Raw genomic sequence first — 16,949 nt, forward strand, 5'->3', positions numbered from 1 at the left:
GTGCCTCATTTTATTCATCTGTTCACTCCTTGATGGTTGTTTGGGTTGTTTCCACTTTCCAGCTGTCATGAATAATGCTGCTGTGGACGCTCAGGTGTAAGGTTTTTGTGGGGACATACGTTTCCAATTCTCTGAGTATGTATCTAGGAGCAGAGTTGCTGTGTCATATGATAACCCTTGGCTTGACATTTTGAGGAACTCCCCAACTTTCCCACAGCAGCTGCACCATTTTACATTCCCACCAGCAATGTATGAAAGTTCTGTTTCTCCACATCCTTGCCAACACTTGTTACTATCTTTTTTGTTGTTGTTGTTAAGGTGAAGTTCACCATAACATAATAGTAACCATTTTAAAGTATACAGTTCAGTGGCATTTAGTACATTTACAGCGTTGTGTGACCACCGCCTCTGTCAGGTTCCGAAACATTTTCATCACCCTAAAGGAAAACCCTCTGCCCATTAAGCAGTCACTCCCCATTTCTGTCTTTTTCATTATAGGCATTCTGTTAATTATGAAGTGGTGTCTTATTATGGCTTTTATTTGCGTTTCTTTAATGACTAATGAAGGAGCCTTGGCAATATAGTGGTTAAGCACATGGCTACTAACCAAAAGGTCAGTGGTTCAAACCCACCGGTGGCTCCACAGGAGAAGAGACCTGGAGATTTACTCCCTTAAAGATTACAGCCAAAAAAACCCTATGGGGCAGTTCAAGTCCGTCCTGTAGAGTTGCTATGAGTTGGAATCGACTCGATAGCACCTAACAACAATGGCTATGACGTTGGGCGTTTTTTCACCTGCTTAGTGGCATTTGTATATCTTCTTTGGAGAAATATCTATTCAAATCCCTTGCTCATTTTTTAAACTGGTTATTTGTCATTGAGTTGTAAGAGTTGTTTTTCTGTTCTGGATACAAGTTTCTTATCGGAGGTATAATCCATTCTTGATCACCTGCTTTTTTATAATGACCATGAGAAAGCATTAGGGGTGAGCACAAAGGGAAGGAAAAAGTTTATGGGTTGTCAATTACTGTGCTTTCTATCGATAACTGAGATGGAGGACAGTGTTAAGTTACATATTTTCAGTGTGGCTTCCCTCAGAATAGGTTGTCCCTGGGTGGTGCAAACAGTTAAGCACTCAACTACTGACTGAAAGGCCGGAGGTTCTAGTCCACCCAGAGGTGCCTCGAAAGAAAGGCCTGCCGATCAACTTCTGAAAAATAGCCACTGAAAACCCTGTGGAGCACAGTTCTGCTCTGACACACATGGGGTCACCGTGAGTCGGAGTTGACTCCCCAGCAGCTGGTGTGGTTGGTTCCCCTCAGAAGATCTGTCTGCGCTTTCCCCCCACAGGTCGAGATGTTCCTTCTGGCCTATGCCGTCCGTCACACCATCCAGGTGTACCGACTCTCCAAGTACAACACTGAAGAGTTCATCACCGTCTACCCCACTGACCCCCCAGAGGACTGGCCGGTGGTGACGCTCATTGCTGAGGACGATCGGCACTATAACGTCCCTGTCAGAGTATGTGAGGAGACACGGCTGTGAGGGTTCACACACACCCCTGGACAGCCTAGTGGACGTGGCAAAGGCACACAGGTACTTCCTCAGCTTGGGCGTCCGGCTTCAGGGTCTCTGAGGATGATCTCTGAGAACTCTTCCACCTCCTTTTAAGACCTCTGGGACCTCATGCACCTCTTTGAGCCAAGCTGCACTCAGACTGTCTTTTAATCTAAGCATCCACCGAGTCCCTTCCCTCACCTGTGATGCATTGTGTCTCGGTGGGGGCCATCCGAGCACACCTGTGGGAAGGGAACACCAGCTTCTGTGTGAAGCAAATGCTTTTGTATCAGAGGAGACTCACTTTGGAGAGGGATGTGTTCTTTATGTCTCAAATCAAACTCCTTCTAATGGTAAACTGGCTTTTCATTTCTTTTTTTAAGATAATTTTTTTTAAGGTGGTGGTGGGTCTCTGTAGTGATCTTCCTATGCAATCTGCTCAGGTGCTGTAGGTCTGTGCTCATGGTATGGTCACCACCTCCCTCTGTATCGTCTCCTGCCTCCTGTGGAGGGAAGAGCAATGGTTTGGTATTCACTAAGGCTCTGTTAAGCAGATCATCTCATAGAAGGTTAAGAATTGGGTCCGAAAGTGGGTCATTTGAGGCGTTCAGGAAGGCTGGAGAAGGAGCTGCAGAAGGGCGTGCCGCTGGAAAGTGGGGCATCTTGCTCTGCGTGAATGTGGCTGGTGTCTGATGTCCCTTTACCCGCCGGGGTTTGGTGCTGGGCGTCAGGGACTATTAACAACCACAGAGTCACAGTTTTATAGTCGGAAAGGAGTTTATAGCCACCTGTTTTTTTAGGGGAGGAAACCAAGGCTAAGATTTCAGTCAGTCACCAAGTTCAGCGGCGGGATGAGCTTGGAGCCAGGTCTTCCTGTGCCCCCTTCATGCTCTGTTTTTGAGGGCACTTCCATTGCCAAATCCACATAACTCACCTGGTGGCAAGGGCTGAGTAGTGGCAAATTGTCTGAAATCTTTCATGAGTAAGTTTAAGCGGAAACAGGTACTAAGTACAAATGCAAAAATGGCTCTGCGGTCCAGGCCTTGGATTGGCTCGGGAATCCTGGTGGAGGCTGTGTCCCTGGCCAGGAGTGCTTTCCTCCATGATCAGGGGCCGCGGCGGTGACAGCGGGGGGCATCGGAGCAGGGCCTGAGTGAGGGCCCGCATTGTCCCCTGGGTCTTGGATTGGTTCAGAGGAGCCGGACACATCACTCTCAGGAGTGCATCAGCAGCATCTGAACTGCTTCCACGTCTGTGGAAGTGCTGTTTCCCTGATGTCCCGGCCTTTATTTCCTAATAATTGCAATCTTTATTTGGTCCAATTTAATGTAGTTTATAAGCTATCTAATCTGTTGTTTTTGGCAGGCGGGGCGGGGGAATTGTTTTTGAAAATGTAAGTTTTGCTTTTACTTAAAAATGGAATTCTTAGTTAAGAAAACGCACAGGCTGCAGAAAATCCTACAGACTATTCAGTTTTCCCGTTACCTCCTCAGCACTAGTCCCATTTTCCTAGATGTTTATTGCCTGGAGTGTTTGGATCAAAATCTGCTCTGCAGTGTGTGAAGACGCTGGAGAGGCTTGTTTTTTTTTTTCACTGTGAAATGCAATGGTGCATTGAATATGGCACCTAGAAGCCAAATTAAACTAATAATAATGAATTCGTGTTGACTTTGATGCTTCATTTTAATATTTGTAATTATACAACAGGAAATGCCTACCACATCATTCTTGAACTTTTTTTGAAACACAGCTTGAGGCGTGTAAGTTGTGAAAGGCAGTAGGGACTTGGGTCCCTCAGGCACATTGAATCTTGCCACTGGCTCCCAGACACTATAGGACTTTAATAATCCTCGTGAGCATGTAGTTTGGAATTTTACAAGTTTCTATTCTTACTGAAGTTGAACTGAACTTCTGAGCAACTTAACTGTTTACATTTCATACTTTTTTGGGGGTTCCTATGTATGACATTGTTAGAATGTGTGCAGAAATTGTGGTCTTACCCACCATGTTGACAAAAACCCAAAAGGATGCATTTATTTTGCATTGCTGCCGGTTCCCAAGCTATGTTAGACTCTGCTCTGAGACTATTGTTCAGGCTTAGTGGGGCCGCAGGATGAGGGGAGCCAAGGTTCCAGGAAACAGAACTGCAGGAAATGCGAATGATTGGCCAGCTTTAAAATTAACATTTCTTTTTTGGAATTTGCAGCTTCATGTGCCCAGGGTCTTAATCCCATTTCTCATTCCAGGTCTTGAGCCTGGTGGGGTGACATCAGCAGAATAGAAATTGAATTGAGAATAAAATGGACTCCGGAGGATAATCCACTTAGTTCTCTGGAGTGATGAGGTGTTCTAGAAGGGAAGGTAGCAGGAACACACGATGCTGCCTTTGCATCCAGTGGCCCCTGCAGAGCTCCGAGGTATTGGACCCTGAGGCACTGGCAGAAGGGCCGCGTCCTCCTCAAGCAGGCCTGGCTTCTCTTTGAGCTCATTTAAAGGTGCATTTAAACCTGAAAGAATCCCTGTAACGTGTTCCGTGGTATTAACATTGCTCCATCAGAACGTTTTCTATCCCTCGTCACTGCCCAGCTATTCAGTGAGCATGCACACCAGCCATGCACAGGCAACAATGATGGCAGCACAGGAAACAGCGATGGCCGCGTAGGAAACAGCGATGGCAGGGCAGGAAACAGCCATGGCGGGGCAGGAAACAGCGATGGTGGCACTTGAGAACAAGAAGCTAGTCCGTGGCCTTGAAGTTCGGATTTAGGAATTGGATCTGGAATGTTTGCAGTTCCTCGTCCTTCAGATCCGCTAATGTCAGAATGTTTTAAATGCACAGAACAGTATTAACCCTATTTTCTTTACATAGCCATTGACACTTTTATTAAACTATTATATGTTCAGCTCATGTCTAATAATATTTTTCTTTTCATTAAAGAAAAGAGACATTACCTTTGTATTCTTTCATTGTTTTTTTCCCTCCACTTTTAGAGCTAAGCAGATAAAATCTCAGGCCACATGAGGTTAACACCTCTGTTGGGTTAAACAACATTGTGCGCGTTTTCATGTGGGCGGTCTCGGTTTTTCTAAGGGCTCTGTGTTTTGTGGCCCTCCCTGCCAGCCCACGAGGTGCTATTTTATGTCAGCAGTTAGTCCACTGTTTGAAGATCTCCCAGGTCTGGCTGACGTGCTCCGTCCACCGCCTGTAACAACTCCTACCACCTCAGCTTCTGCGTAGGACTTACGGAGACTTTCTGGTTGTGTCTTCTTTGGATGTAAAATAAGGTTTGATCCTTTCCCTCCTTTCCTAAAGAAATACTTTGCAGGCACTCCCCTGTGAAAGCCAGAATGTATTTTCAAAAGCAGAAACCATTGGGGACTCTTACTTGTAGGTATACCTAGAAATAAAAGCCTTCGTTTAAGATCTGTGACTACTTAAAACAAAAATCTCAGCGTGTATGAAATGAGTCTGAAATGTGTATGAAATGAATGAAATCTCCAAATAGTTTAACAAAGGCCGGCGCAACATCAAGTAGTTTAAAAATAACCCAGCAACTGTAAGAAGTGAATGGAGGAAGAAGGAACCGATCTAAGATCTAAGTTAAAAATGCCACTTAAAAACGGCAGATGCCGAGCAGACCTTTGGTGCCTAAGTTATACAGGAATGAACATCTCATCAGGTGTGTGTATTCTGCAAATTCATATTTCTACAATTCCATCCTCTCTTTAATGGAATTATATTATTTAATGCTTAACTGTTTGGAAAACCTCATTCGTGATCCCTTCTCGGGTTGGAGAGACCAGGGAGTCAGCTGGCTGAGTTGTGCAGTGGTTTAGTGAATGCTTGAGTAAAGACAGAAGGCTGATTATGAATGTTTGCCAAATTCAGCTTATAACTTGGAGTCATGAAAAAAACAAAACTGGTTCAGCTGCCTGCCACCTCGGCGTTTTCCTGGAAGTCAGTAGCACTAAGGGCGAGGGGGGCACGGCCGTGACTAGGGACTGTGGGCTGTGTGTGTGCCCACGTGTATGTGTGTCTGCCCACGTGTCTGCCTACGTGTGGGTGTTCCACGCTGCCCTTCAGACACTTCATAATTTAACCTGCACATGGTCCAGCAACATCCTGGAATGGAGGCGAGCTGTCCCATCTGATTGTATTTTTTCGTGATGAATTGGAATTTATTACTGGGAATGGTGGAATGGGATAGTATATGTAAATAAAATATACAGGGCGGCCGTTGAGTCTGAAAGCATTAATTGTATTAAAATGTAACATCAAGAAACCATTTGCTATGTATGTGAGTGTCACCAGACCTTAGGACCACCTGCTTATGTAAACATCAAATGCTTATTCATAGCTGGAGGGAGCTATTCATGGAGGAACACATTGGCTGGAGTTTTCTCTCAGTTTACCATATTGATTTCTTGGGTGTAAATTTGGATGAGGACTGCAGTCACCAAAACATGAGTAACACAAGGAAGAATGGGAAGGACAGGGCTTGAAATAGCCACAGTCTTAGAATTTGCCTTGCTGGGAACCAGGGGTTAGGGAAGTTTAAGCTGACTTCTGAATTTTCAAATAGTTTTTCATACTTAATTTTAGGGAACTTCATTGTTATAATTGAAAGCTACCTTGATCTGTTTTCACATAAATGGTGCTAAATATAGGGTACCTCTACTGCTTTTAGAAGTCCCTGGTGGTTCAAACAGTTAACCTGCTTGGGTGCTAACTGAAAGCCTGAGTCTACCCAGAGGGGCCTCGGAAGAAAGGCCTGGTGACCTACTTCCGAAAAATAAGCCCCTGAAAACCCTAAGGAGCACGGTTCTACCCTGAAACACATGGGGTTTGGTTTTCTGGTTTATTCATTTTCAGGAACTGCAACAGTCACAGTAACGTTGGTCACTTTAAAGTAAGTCAATCCGAGGGCAAAGCCAAAATGAATGTATTTCGTGAGCTCTCATTTCTACTGTTTTTGTAACAGTGGTTTGGTATCGGGCCTGCGTCTTAGCCCGTTTCTGTATTGTGAATTGGGAGAGAACAGCAACCTAATTTGGAAACCTTTGCCATGGAGATTGTCTGTCTTTCCCCTGGGGTTGAGCTGGGGGAGGGACATGCTGCGTGACCTGGCCGGCTCCTTTAGGCTTGTTTAGCAACATCTCCTCTGTTTACACTGTAAAATGTCAGCACTTGTCAAATACTCTGCAAGCCCTGGAAAGTAGGGTTCGAGGCTCCAGCCAGCTTGAGGGTGGAAAGCAAGGCTCCTGGGGGCTCGAGCTCCTTCACTCGTTGGGTCTCCGGTCTTCCTTGTCAGAGGCTGAGCCGGCTCCGGGGCTCCGTTGCTGATTCGCATTAGAAACCCGACTCCTGAGAACTGTAAAAACAAATAAAAATAAACTCAGAAAATAAAATCCAGAAGCCTATCTGTGATTAAATGCCCGCATTTGAGGGCTTTGCTAGATTTGAGTCCAATACTTCAACTTTCCAGCACCCCCGACAGGACTGTGAAGTCCAACGGCTGACGCCACTCCACCACGGCCCATTTCCAGCCAAGAATCAAGGATCTGGAGAGGCAGGGCTGTTGAAGAGTTAGAGGAGATAATGCACATGAAGCAATAAGCTCAGGGTCTAACCCATGAAAAGTATCAGGCAGCTTTGAACAGGGGTCTCTGGATTCAATACTAACCACCACCTGCTAGCAGGGTGAGCATGGGGGAGTGATTTCAGCTCCCTCTACCTTGGGTTCTCCATTTCTGCCACTGGGGGCTCTCCAGGGGGGACTAAGGGAGGGGCAAGCACTAAACAGGCCTAGAGGCAGGTCCCATAGAAGCAAAACTGAGAGGCCTGCTGTGCATGGAACCTGCTGAGGTGCTTAGGAATCACTCACACTGATGGAAATGTACCCAGAAGTATGATAGCAAGAACTTGTATGCATTGTATACGAATCAGACTGTTGCTGAAAGAAGTTAACAAATATGGGGGATGACAGACAGTGTTTAAATGTGTTCTTGGGGATAGAGAATGAAGTGTGAGCCAGCAGAGACCTGACTGACTTCGTCAAAGAACTGCTGAGCCTGGGAGTCTTAGCAAAATGGCGCCGGGCTTCTGAAGAACCCACCGGTTAGAGGTTGGGCGTGCACACACATCCATCAGAAAAGAGAGCCTGGTTGGTACTGGGCAGCCAAAAGACCTCTCCGTGATGAACCCCAACAACAAAGCATTTGCTCCTCCAGTGCCCCGTTCATTTGAGTTAATGACCTGAAAATGTAGCATGTAAATACACGTTCTCCCTCCCCCTGCCTGAATTATGGCCCTCTGCGCAACCGCACAGACAGAGGCAGACACGGACACACACAAACACACAAAACACATAACACACAGACATGGATGTGTTGACACTACACACAGACACGCAACATGACAGAGTGATGGGTGCATACATAAAACACAGCCACAAAATTGGCTGAAGCAACGGCTTCGTTGAGGAGGCAGGACCGTGACCTGAAAACATATCTGGTTGACCTGGGTCCTTGGGAAGGGGGAGAAAATATCTAAGAATCTTCAGAAACAGACCAAGTTAGATTCCACCACCCCATCATGGTGCTGGTTGGCCCCAATTCCCTGGCCGGGACCTGAGGGTCCAAGGTTGGCAGGCCCTGGTGGCTCAGTGCTAAGAACTTGGCTGCTAACCAAAAAGGTCAGCTGCTCGGGAACGCTGTGGGGCAGTTCCACTCTGCCGTCTAGGGTTGCTGTGAATTGGAATCGACAGCAATGGGTTTGGTTCTGTTCAATGCTGACAGCAGCATTCGGGCATTTCCTCCTCCACAGCCCTCCCACACAGCGTAGAGAAAACAGTGGTCCTGGAGAGTTCCTAAGGAATATTTTTACAACCATTAAATGATAGAACAGCCAGTTGCTGTCCAGTCTGATGATGACTCATGGTGACCCCATGTGTTTCAGAGTAGAACTGTTCCATAGGGTCTTCAATGGATGTGACTTTTTGGAAGCATATTGCCAGGCCTTTCTTCTGAGGTGCCTCTGGGTGGATTCAAACTGCCAACCTCTCAGTACCCAAGCACTTAACTATTTGCGCTACCCAGGGACTCCTGATTAAGAGAATACCAACCGTAAAAAATGTGGTTTAAAATGAGAGAGTACGCAGTACGTTTCCACATGCCACCTCAGCCTTGCTGGAGACCCTCTGGGCATTCTGCAGTTTCTATGACGTGGTTGCCACCCCCGCCCCCCTTGTCTGGGCTCAGTATAAGCAGCCTAGAAAGGCGATTCTGGTTTTCTGGGTCGGAACGGTTGATTCCAGACTTCTAGAGAGGCAGCGTAGATTTGGCCCTTGGGGTGGGAAAAGCCCTAGGTGACACTTTGCCCCCTCAGCTCCCCATAGCCCCTCCCTACTCCACCCCTAGCCCAGCCCTCTGGCCTACAACATGGGCGAGAGGTTTGGTGACAATTCTGCTGTTACAGTAATAAAATGCTCATTAAAGCCTATGACAATGCCATCAAATATTCCTGGTGCCGAAAACCGTGCCCCCAAACAAGAATGAGAGTGTCGTATGCTGTTGTTAGCTGCCATCAAGTCGTCCCCCAACTCATGGTGACCCCATGCACACTGGAGCGAAACTGCTGGTCCCGTGCCATCGCTATGATCAACTACAGATAAGACCATTGTGATCCATGGGGTTTTCAGTGGCTGATTTTTAGAAGTCGATCACCAGGCCTTTATTCCTAGTTCATTTTAGTCTGGAAGCTGTGCTGAAACCTGTTCAGCATCATACCAGCATGCAAGCCTCCACTGACAGATGGGTGGTGGGTGTGCATGAGGTACACTGGGTGGGAACTGAACTTGCGTCTCAGGAAAGGAGAGCAGCCTACCACTGAGCCTTCTCTGCTGGCTTAGAATGCGTTTGTTGTTGTTAGGTGCCATCAAGTTGACTCTGACTCATGGTGACCCCATATGTTACGGAGTAGAACGGCTCCATAGGGTTTTCTTGCCTGTAATCTTTATGGAAACATCACCAGGTCTTTGCTCTGTGGTGCCGCTGGGTGGGTTCAAACTGCCAGCCTTTACTCAGGCTTGCAGTCGAGGGGAAACCATTTGTGCCACCCAGGGACCTTAGGGGAATAAAATGCTCGGAAGAGGTGCAGACGGCTGCCGTGAGATGCCTGTAGTTCACAGGATACGATGCCCCTCAAGATGCCAGAAAAGGCTGAGGAAGTACAGAGCCAACCCACACTTCAGTAGACGTGGATTACGGGCGTGGAGATCACGTCTTCCTGTCTTCCAGCGACTCCTAAGGGAGCGTCTTGAGTCATGAGGGATTTGAACTGTGCTCGGTCTTGAGGAGCGTGATATACTTTCAAGGTTTTTTTTTTAAAAAATCTTTAAAAAACATTATATAATTAACATCATTGAATATTTCCATTTTTCACGTATACGTAGTGCTGCAGTGGACGTTCTTATTCGTGAGCCTTTTTCTGCATTGATGTTTGTTGAACACGTTCAGGGCACTTTGAAGCACATTTCCAAACTGCCCTCCTAAAATGTGGTGGGAATTTTCGCTCACCAGCAGGCATTGGAGGGCCTGCTGCATTGTTCTTACAGGAGCTCCAGGCACGGAGTCCCTGGATGGTGCGAATGGAAAGTTTGGCAGTTCAAGTCCGCCCACAGGTGCCTCAGAAGAAAGACCTGTCAATCTGATTCTGAAAACTCAGCCACTGAAAACCTTCTGGAGCATAGTCTACCCCGAAACACATGAGGTCACCATCAGGCAGAGTCGACTTGATGGTTAGTGGTTAGTGGTTAACACCAGACGGAACTTAATTTTAAACTTTGACAGCTAGGAGGGGGGAAGAGAGGGAGGAGAGAGAAGGGAAGAAGGGAGGGACGGAGTGAAGGAAGGAAGGAAGGAAGGAGGGGGCATCCAGTTTTAATTGGCTTTTGATTCCTGAGATGGTGAAATTTTTTTTTTTTAATTAAACTTTAGATGAAGTTTACAGAACGAGGTATTTTCTCATCAAACAGTACACACGTTGTATGATGTTGGTTAACAACCCCACGATATGTCAACACTCCTTTCTCAACCCTGGGTTCCCTATTACCAGCTTTCCTGTTCCCTCTTGCCTTCCAGTCCCTGCTTCAGGACTGGTGTGCTCCCTTAGTCTTGTTTTGTTCCATGGGACTGTTCAATCTTTGGCTGAAGGCTGAAGTGATGGTAAACTTTTAAAAATTTTCCTTTGGTAAAATATATACAGCATAAAATATGCCATCTTAATCATCTTTAAATGTACAATACAGTGACATTAATTACATTAATGTTTTACAACCCATCACCACTATCAGTTTTCAAAACTTTTTCATTACCACAGACAGAAACTCAGTACTCCTTGTTATGGATTGAATTATGTCCCTGCAAAATATGTGTTGTCAATCCTAATCCCTAGACCTGTGGTTATAATCTCATTTGGGAATGGGTTTTCTTTGTTAAGAGGCCATATCAGTGTAGGGTGTGTTTTAAGCCAATCACCTTTGAGATACACAGCAGATTAGGTAGAGAGAAACAGAGATGGAGGAAGATAGATACCACGCCACATGAAGATCACCAGGGAACCACAGAACAAGGAACATCCCCCAGAGCTGACAGAGAGAAAGCCTCCCCTAGAGCTGGAGCCCTGAATTCAGACTTCTGGCCTCCTGAACGACGAGAAGATAAATTTCTGTTTGTTAAAGCCTCCACTTGTAGTATTTCTGTTATAGCAGCACTAGTTAACTAAGATACCCCTTAAGCAGTAACTCCCTGTTCCTCCCCTAACCCCAGCCCCTGGAAGTCTCTACTTTCTGTCTCTATGCATTTGCCTATTGTAGATATTTCATACACGTGTGATCATAAAATACATGACCTTTTGTGTGTGATTTATTTCACTCAGCATGTCTTCAAAGTTCATCCATGTCATAGCATGTACCAGGACCTTATTTCTCGTTATGGCGGAGTAATATTTCATTGTATGGATATGAAGATTCTTTTCAGATGTTGATCAGTCACTTGTATTTCTTCATGCATTGTCTGTTCCTGCTCCTGTCCACGACATGGATCTCTTTCCCTTCACCGACAGACGAGTGGTGGCCATGCATGAGGTGCCCTGGTTGGGAATTGAACTTGGGCCTCCCTCGTGGAAGGAGAGAACTCTCCACTGAGCCATCTTGCCAAATCGTCCTGTGTGAGGTACCATTGATTTACATCATGTTCCCACCAGCGGTGAGTGCCAGTTTTCTGAGGCCCTTGCCAACACCCAGCTCTACCATGCTCTTTAATCTTGGTTGAGCTGATAGTTGGAAGTTCAGTTTGCGTTTTTTGACTTGAGGAAGGTTGAGCCTGTTTTCATTTCTGTAAGCCATTTGCAGACCATTTTCTGGAGCCATCTGTTCATGTCCTTTGCCATCTGTGATATTTTCTAACCAGACTGTTGTAATGTGAGAATGGTATTTGTATGTGTACTTCACAGAAGAGGGATTTTCTAGGGGGTGGGAACATCGAAAAGGAAGGGCAGACTGACAGGCCATCAGGGGTCAGTGTTGGGCTCTTTTGGATGTTAACAAGAACTTGGAGTCCCTGGGTGGTCCAAACAGTTAAGAGCTTGGCTACTGTCAACTTGGCTATCTGTCAACTTGACTGGGTCATGATTCCCTGTATTGTATGATTGTCTACCATTTTGTCATTTGATGAGATTTCCCTATGTGTTGTAAATCCTATCATTATGATGTAATGAGATGGATTAGTGGCAGTTATATTGATGAGATCTACAAAATTAGATAGTGTCTTAAGCCAATCTCTTTTGAGATACAAAAGAAAGAAGCAAGCAGAGGGACCTGGGGTGGGGGGGGTGTACCACATACCACCAAGAAAGCAGTGCCAGGAGCAGAGCGTGTCCCTGCACGGAGAAGCTCCTAGCCTGGGGGAAGATCAATGAGAAGGCCAACAGAAAGAGAAAGTCTTCCCCTGGAGCTGATGCCCTGAATTTGAATTTGTAGCCTACTTTTAGCCTAGGAAATAAACTTCTTTTGTTAAAGCCATCCACTTGTGGTATTTCTGTTACAGCAGCACTAGATGACTAAAACAGCTACTAACCAATAGGTTGATGGTTCAAATCCACCCAGAAGCACCTTGGAGGGAAGACCTGGTGATTTGCTTGTGAAACATCACAGCCACTGAAAACACTATGGAACACAGTTCTACTCTGATGCACATGGGCTGCCATGAGTCAGAGTCAGCTGAATGCCAACTGGTAACGAGAACTGTTACCGGAGAGTGGCCTCAGTTCTTTGGTGTAGGAAAGAATTCAAACACTGAGACAGATAGTGCCAAGCGAACAGAGGTTTGTTACCAAGCAGAGGGTTAGTAGTGAAGTACCCTTGATTAGGGAGTGTCAAGCGGGCTACTCAGATATAGAGAGAATCTGAGAGCCCATAGTCATTTCCTTAGGGTTTTATGCTCCTTTTTCTCTTGATCTGTCTCTACTAACATTTAAAAGCCAGGACAAGAACCCCCTACGAAGACTGTTTTCTTGGCTTAAGGTTTAAGTTTAGAGATCAAGTTAAGGGCTTTATCAAATCAAAGACTCCTGTAAAGATCACTTCTTTGGCCTAAAGTTTAACTATGTAAGGGACCATCTTACTGAGGAATGTCACCACTCCCTGTCTCTTCCTTTGTTGGGATTGTCTTATTGAGGAATGTCACCACTCCCTGTCTCTTCCTTTGTTGGGATTGTCTTATTGAGGAATGTCACCACCCCCTGCCTCTTCTCTTCCTGAGTGCAAACTGCCCCCCTCCCCTTACAGAACTAGCTCAGACTACCTTAATTCATGGAGGCTTAGCTGCCTTTGGGGATGAAGAGAGGGGGTTGAAGATGAGAAGGCTGCAGGAAGAAGGGCTGTTGTTTAGGTGAGGAATGTGGGATGCCTTCATTCAATCTCCAAAGAGGGCCTGCTTTGGGCCAGGCATGGTGGCTCTAGGCTCTGGGATGTGAGGGCGACCTGCCTGGCCCCAGCGCTCCCAGCCTCACAGCCCCGCAGAACTCACGCGCGTTTGTAACAGGTGAGCCGAAGTAGGATGACTCAAAGATGGAAGTGCAAAGCTGCTTGACTGTCCTTTACTGATTCAGTGCTTGGTGGGAGAACTCTTCACCTGACCCTGGAGGAAAGCTGGTGCCCCATGACTTCTCTGAGCTCTCCTGGGTAATTAAAAGACCTTCTAGCCATTTGAAGTTGCCAAACGCTATTTCAGTTCAGAAACTGGGATAACCTGTCTTTGAGTGGGTCAAAAATCGCTGCCTGCCACGTCTGGCCCTCCAGGGTTGGAGCAGGAGGAGGAAGGTAAGACAACCAAAGAAGAAACCAAACCAGCCGCCTTCAAGTCTGTTTTAACTCCTGGCGACCCCATGTGTGCAGAGTAGAACTGCTCCATAGGGGCTTTCAAGGCTGTGACCTTTTGGAAGCAGATTGCCAGGCCTTCTTCTGAGACACCTCTAGGTGGGTTTGAACCGTGTGCACCACCTGCAGACTCCTGAGGTGAGGCAAAGAGGGTGCAGAGTTCTTACTCTTGACAGCTACCATGCTAATCCAGCCTCACGCCAGGCCTGGTCATGTGCAGAGCCGACTGGGGTGCTTTCAAGGACCACTGCCCCAGCTCAGGGCCTCTCGGTGGCAGCTACCTCCATGTGGCTCATGCTGTCTCCCAGGCCTCCTCTTCCTCCTAAGAATCCAGGGATGCCACCAGCTCCTTTTTTCTGAGCCATGCTCCCCCTGCAGGTGGCTCTGGTGGATAGGACCTACGAAGACCCCCAGGCCATCTTGGATCCCGGTGAACCAGGTCTGGTGGGTAGGAAAGACCTTGTACCCTTTGTCAAATACTGCTGTGCCCCTCCCCTGGACTCCTGTCTCCATGGCCGTCCACCCTCCTATCAGGTCTCATAGGTGAGCCAGACTCCAGTCCACGAGTCCTCTTCCCTCTAAGGGTCTGCTTCCAGCTCTCTGAGTGTCCCGAAGACCCTTTTCCAGGCTTGAGGTGTGGCGATCCGACCCCATCCCATGCCCCTCAGCAGGAATGGGTTCAGTGCAGCTCTCTGCAAAGAGCCCACCTCCACCAATTCTCCTTTCAAGAACCTTCTCTTGGTCCTCATGCCTCATCATGGATGGGGAACCAAGGAGTTGGGGTGCAGGTTTGGAGTGGAGCCAAGAGCTAAGGCGCCTGCATTCTGAGCATCCCCATTTGTGTTGCTGCTTCTCTTTGAGCGTTAGCCCCCTGTTCTCTGGCTGGATTCTCATTGTCTGCATGCAGCCCAGCCTTAGCCTGGTGCCCACCATGCAAGCATGGGGCCAGTCTTCAGCAACCCACTGCCTAGATGAGAAGAAGGGCCAGCCTGGAAAAAGGGGCTCATCAGGCCAGGTTGTCTAGAATCATCTCTGCAGTATAGGAGGTGGTACTTGTGAGGGAAGTCAGGTTGCTGCGAATGGTTGCGCTGATTGTGTGTTGCAAAACTTGAGATGTCATTTACCTTTTAGTCTATTTTGGATGCAGCTATATTAGCATCCAGGCCCAAGGCGACCTGGAGCATGGAGCTAAGGTGGGAAGGAGGGGATGGTTAAACGGAGAGGATAAAGAGGGGAGGTGGGCATGAGAGAGGGGAGGAGGTAGAACTGCTGGGGGTTAGTGGGACCCCGCTAGGGGCTTTGGGTGGGTGCTAATGTGATTGGTGGAGACAGATTTCAGGAGAAAACTTGGGTGCAGGTGGTGAAAAGGTGCAGGTGGGGCTGAAGTCCCAGGCTGCAAGGTGACTGGGGACATGGGTCTACAGCTTGGGAACAAGCTCAGGCTGAACACTGTGGGATCAGTTCTGTGTATTTGGAACTGGGAACAGGCCTGGTGAGGTCACCTGAAGCATGTAGAACTGGATTCCCACCTAAGGTGGGAGCAGGGGCACCTCTGGGCCTGGGGCGGGGCCATTTTATTTGCAAATGGAGGTGGAATTAAGTCACATTGGGAGGCAGAGTTGTAGGGTGAGAAAGGCTGCTGGAATCTAGACCGAAGCAGCAAAGCAGCATCTGGGGAGGAGGCTGAGGAAGAGCAGAGCAGCAGGAGCGAAGGGGTGGTGTTGCCAGGAGTGTGGAGAGGTTGCTTTACACCCTGATGAATGCAGCTGACCTGGGGGAGGGAGGGAGAGTGGAAAAGGCCCAGCCGGCTCTCCTCAGGCGGTTTCCTTTACACTGAGAACCAGATGCAAGGGCTGATGGGAATTTCAGGTCTGTGGTCTAATGTGAGGGACCCTGGCGCAGTGGTTAATAGCTCGGCTGCTAACCAAAAGGTCAGCAGTTGTAATACACCAGCTGCTCCTTAGAAACCCTATGGGGCAGTTCTGCTCTGTCCTATAGGGTCACTATGAGTCGGAATCAACTCGAGGACAATGGTTTTTTTTTTTTTTATTATTATAATGTGAAAGGTGTCCTAGTGGCACAGTGGTTAAGCTCTCTGCTGCTAACTGGAAGACTGGCAGTTCAAACCCATTCAGTGGCTTGGCTCTGTAGGAGAAAGACCTGGTGATCTGCTTCCACAAAGATCACAGCCTAGAAAACCCTTGGGGCAGTTCTACTGTGTCACGTGGGGTCCTGCGAATCGAAAATTGACTTGAGAGCACCCAGCAACAACAATATACTGTGAAGTCTGGTCCTAAGGATTGTATTTATTATATTTTGTTCTCTGGATTCAGCTTCTCTGAACCTAGCATGGGACTAGCCTTGTGTTTCCTTTAGTTTTGTTTGGTCTCCGGTGGTTTTGCTCACTGAGAGTTGGCCACAACAGTGTTTATGGATCTGCTGGCAGAGGCTTTTCAAAGCCGCTCGGAAGCTTCGCGATGCAGCATCTCAGCCCGGCTGACCTGCTGTTGACCACGCTGTGAATCCCGGTGTCTCAGCAGATTAGAACCAGGAAAGGCCTGTCACAGGACGAGGGGGCAGATCCAGGGGGATGGGACAGCTGGCCAGGCTCACAGCTAATAAGCAGCAGACCCAGAATGTGGGTCCACAGCTCCGGATTCTTTTCTTCTGTGTGAAGATCAGTGCATTCAACCGTGAAATTAGTATGGGGTTTTCTGGCTTGTGTTGTTCGGAAGGATGGTACTAGCCCTGGAGCTTGTTGGGGCCAACCTTCCCTCTGCCTAGTGTTGCCTTTAAGGGTGACAAAAAGGAAAACCCCAAAGTTTCTTCATGATATCCAAAAAGAAACCCCAAACCCACTGTCGTCAATTCTGACTCAAAGCAACCCTATAGGACACAGTAGAACTGCCCCATAGTGTTTCCAAGGAGCAGTAGGTGAATTTGAACTGCTGACCT

The 16,949-nt window shown here is 47.4% G+C and overlaps 1 protein-coding gene across 2 annotated transcripts in view; it reads left to right on the forward strand.

Moving 5' to 3' along the window:
• Positions 1-3,215, forward strand: part of OTULIN (OTU deubiquitinase with linear linkage specificity) — a 39,532-nt gene extending 36,317 nt beyond the window's left edge. For both annotated transcript variants that reach the window (XM_049861301.1, XM_049861296.1), the window contains one exon: positions 1,351-3,215. In XM_049861301.1, the coding sequence (XP_049717258.1) occupies positions 1,351-1,545 (195 nt within the window). In that variant the 3' untranslated portion in view covers positions 1,546-3,215. The remainder of the gene's footprint in view (positions 1-1,350) is intronic.
• The last annotated feature ends 13,734 nt before the right edge of the window (positions 3,216-16,949 follow it).

This window comes from Elephas maximus, chromosome 2 (genome assembly GCF_024166365.1).
Source record: "Elephas maximus indicus isolate mEleMax1 chromosome 2, mEleMax1 primary haplotype, whole genome shotgun sequence".
NCBI lineage: Eukaryota > Metazoa > Chordata > Mammalia > Proboscidea > Elephantidae > Elephas > Elephas maximus.